This window comes from Geospiza fortis, unplaced genomic scaffold (assembly GCF_000277835.1).
Source record: "Geospiza fortis unplaced genomic scaffold, GeoFor_1.0 scaffold1532, whole genome shotgun sequence".
NCBI classification, from domain to species: Eukaryota; Metazoa; Chordata; class Aves; order Passeriformes; family Thraupidae; genus Geospiza; species Geospiza fortis.
In genome coordinates, this window is record NW_005054627.1 from 359,102 (window position 1) to 362,124 (window position 3,023).

General features: G+C 61.9%; 1 protein-coding gene across 1 annotated transcript in view; it reads left to right on the forward strand.

Moving 5' to 3' along the window:
* P4HA3 (prolyl 4-hydroxylase subunit alpha 3) overlaps positions 1–2,585 on the forward strand; it is a 5,704-nt gene extending 3,119 nt beyond the window's left edge. The window contains exons 8-14 of the mRNA XM_031064780.1: positions 1–133; positions 614–678; positions 812–971; positions 1,464–1,526; positions 1,785–1,853; positions 2,055–2,151; positions 2,349–2,585. The exon at positions 1–133 is cut by the window's left edge and continues 68 nt beyond it. Coding sequence (XP_030920640.1) covers positions 1–133; positions 614–678; positions 812–971; positions 1,464–1,526; positions 1,785–1,853; positions 2,055–2,151; positions 2,349–2,419 — 658 coding nt within the window. The 3' untranslated portion in view covers positions 2,420–2,585. The remainder of the gene's footprint in view (positions 134–613; positions 679–811; positions 972–1,463; positions 1,527–1,784; positions 1,854–2,054; positions 2,152–2,348) is intronic.
* The last annotated feature ends 438 nt before the right edge of the window (positions 2,586–3,023 follow it).

Sequence of the window (3,023 nt, forward strand, 5' to 3'; positions counted from 1 at the left end):
CACCGGCAGCCCCCTCCTGCTCCTGCAGCCCGCCAAGAAGGAGATGGTCCGGACCCAGCCCCACGTGGCTCTGTACCACGATTTCATCACCGATGCTGAGGCTGAGACTATCAAGGGGTTGGCAGGGCCCTGGGTGAGCCCTCCCTGTCCCCAGGGATGTCCCTTTCCTGCAAGGGAGGTCATGATCCAGGGTGAATGCAGAGATAGGAGAGGTTTTAAGGCCAAACCCTCCTCCAGGGAGTTCAGATGGGACAGGGCTTGGAGCAACCTTGTCTAGTGGAAGGTGTCCCTGCCTATGGCAGGGCATGGAACTGGATGATCTTGGAAGGCCCCTTCCAACCCAAACCACTCTAGGATTAGATGAGACCCTGGGGATGATGACACCAGTTCCATTTGAGCCCCTCAAAAGACTTTTTGGAAGAAACCAGGTCCAAATGCACCTAAACCACTTCCCAACCACGCCTGACTTGGTGACTCCACCACTGTCACTGCTTCCCTCACCCCAGTGAGACACCTTGGGGTGGGACAGCCAGCTAGCACAAACCCACCACAGCCCCTGCTTGGTGTGAGGGTCCCCATGCGTGGCAACAGGCATCCCCCGTGTGTCCCTCAGCTGCAGAGATCCGTGGTGGCCTCTGGGGAGAAGCAGCAGAAAGCTGAATACCGGATAAGCAAGAGGTAGCAGCCACACTCCCTCGTCCTCCGGGGCCGCCTCTGGGGTGGCAGCAGGGCCCTGCCGGGAGGCCTGGCTCCTCCAGCAGTGCCCTGAGGGTGAGGCCCAGCCCCAGACGAGCTGTGGGGTGTCCCGCAGCGCGTGGCTCAAGGACACGGCCGACCCCGTGGTGCGGGCGCTGGAGCGGCGCATGGCCGCCCTCACCGGCCTGGACCTGCGGCCGCCCTACGCCGAGCACCTGCAGGTGGTCAACTACGGCCTGGGAGGCCACTACGAGCCACACTTCGACCACGCCACGGTCAGGGAGCTGCCCGGCTGGGGACAGTGTGGGGACACCCAGGGTGGCTCCTGGGGGGCTCCTGGGATATTCCCGGGGGTGGGCCCGGGTTTGGCCTTTGGGGTGATCCCTCAGATGTTCCTGAAGGAGAACCCTTGGCTAGTCCCCCAGATATTCCTGGAGATGGGCCCTGGGATGGGGCTGCTGGGATGGTGCCCAAGGGAAGACCCCGAATGTCCCCGGGGTGATCCCGAGGTTGTTCCCTGAGATGTTCCTAGTGATGCACCCCAGCATGGCCCCTGGCAGGGGTGGGATGGATGGTCCCAAGATGCTGATCCTTGGGTGGGTGCCTGGGGTACTCCTGGGGAGGGAGGGAAGGAGGGAGAGAAAGGAGGGAGAGGGAGGGATTTTCCGGGGGGAACAGCTTGGAGCTGCTGGGGTGTGAGGGGCTGAGCTCTGGGCTGAGCTGTGTCAGGGCAGCACTGACCGTGCCCGCCTCCCCTCCTGGAGCAGTCCACGAAGAGCCCCCTGTACAGAATGAAGTCGGGCAACAGGATCGCCACAATCATGATCTACGTGAGTCCTCCCTCGTTTCCAGGCCTGGAGGGATGAGCCTGGCTTGGCCCTCAGGGGATGGGATGGGTGAGGGCAGCCCTAAATCACTGGAGTGTGAGGGAAGTGCCAACATCCGTGGAGTATTCAGGAGCTTGTGCTGTGCCAAAGAGAGGGCACAGAGATGGGGCCCAAGGGAGGTTTTGTGCCTCAGTTTCCCTGTGCAAAGGAGCATCACAGGGAAGGGGGGATCCATGGCTCCTATTTTTGCTCCTTTTCCAGCTGAGTGCAGTGGAGGCTGGAGGCTCCACTGCTTTCATCTATGCCAACTTCAGCGTGCCCGTGGTCAAGGTGAGAGGTTGTGTGGAACTGCAGGGAGCAGGGAAGGGAGAGTGCTGCTCTCCGATCTCAGCTCCTGCAGGGAGTTGTGATCAAGCCTCTCCTGATGCCAAACCCCAGCCCCGGGCTCCCTAATCTGTTTTGGGGTGCCAGAATTCACTCTTGGGGATCCCAGCTCCGTTTTGGGGTACCAAACTCGCCTCTGCTCCGCAGAATGCAGCTCTTTTCTGGTGGAACCTGCGGAGGAACGGGAATGGTGATGGGGACACTCTCCACGCCGGCTGCCCCGTCCTGGCCGGGGACAAGTGGGGTGAGAGATGCTACCAGGGCTCACCCCGGGGTGACACGGGGCTGGAGGGACAGCTCCACCGACAGGGAGGCAAGAGGGGCTGGGAATGCACAAATACCCTGGATAACAGGGGAAAAGTTCCCCGACAGCAGCACAGGATTACAGAAAGGTTCCGAGGGAAGGGAACAGACTGGGGTCTGTGTTCTTGTCCCTTCCAGTGGCCAATAAGTGGGTCCATGAGCACGGGCAGGAGTTCCGGCGGCCGTGCAGCGCTGACCCTCAGGACTGAGCCGCCCTGGCACCACAGGTGTGACATCTGATGTGACATCTGCAGGTGGCAAAGCCACCCCAGCACAGCATCTCAGCATCTCCCCAAGGGCAGAGCGAGGGAGGGAGGGAGGGAAGGGGGCAGCAGTGGAGCAGGGGCTGAGCAGGAGGGAAGCTTGCTCAACCACGGCCAAACTGGGTGGAAATAAAGTCTTTTATAAACCGGAGTCTGTTCTGGGGTGCCAAACCCTATCCCCTGCGGCTCCCATCCATTTTGGAATGCCAAAATCCAGTCTCGGGGAGAAGGCAGCTCTTTCAGGCCAGCCCCATCGTCCCGGTGGGTTCCCCATTCCCTCACTCCGTGCGCAGCGATGCCCGCTGCAGTTCCCCATTCCCCATTCCCTCGCTCCGTGCCCAGCGATGCCCGCTGCAGTTCCCCATTCCCCATTCCCTCGCTCCGTGCCCAGCGATGCCCGCTGCAGTTCCCCATTCCCCATTCCCTCGCTCCGTGCCCAGCGATGCCCGCTGCAGTTCCCCATTCCCCATTCCCTCGCTCCGTGCGCAGCGATGCCCGCTGCAGTTCCCCATTCCCTCGCTCCGTGCCCAGCGATGCCCGCTGCCGTTCC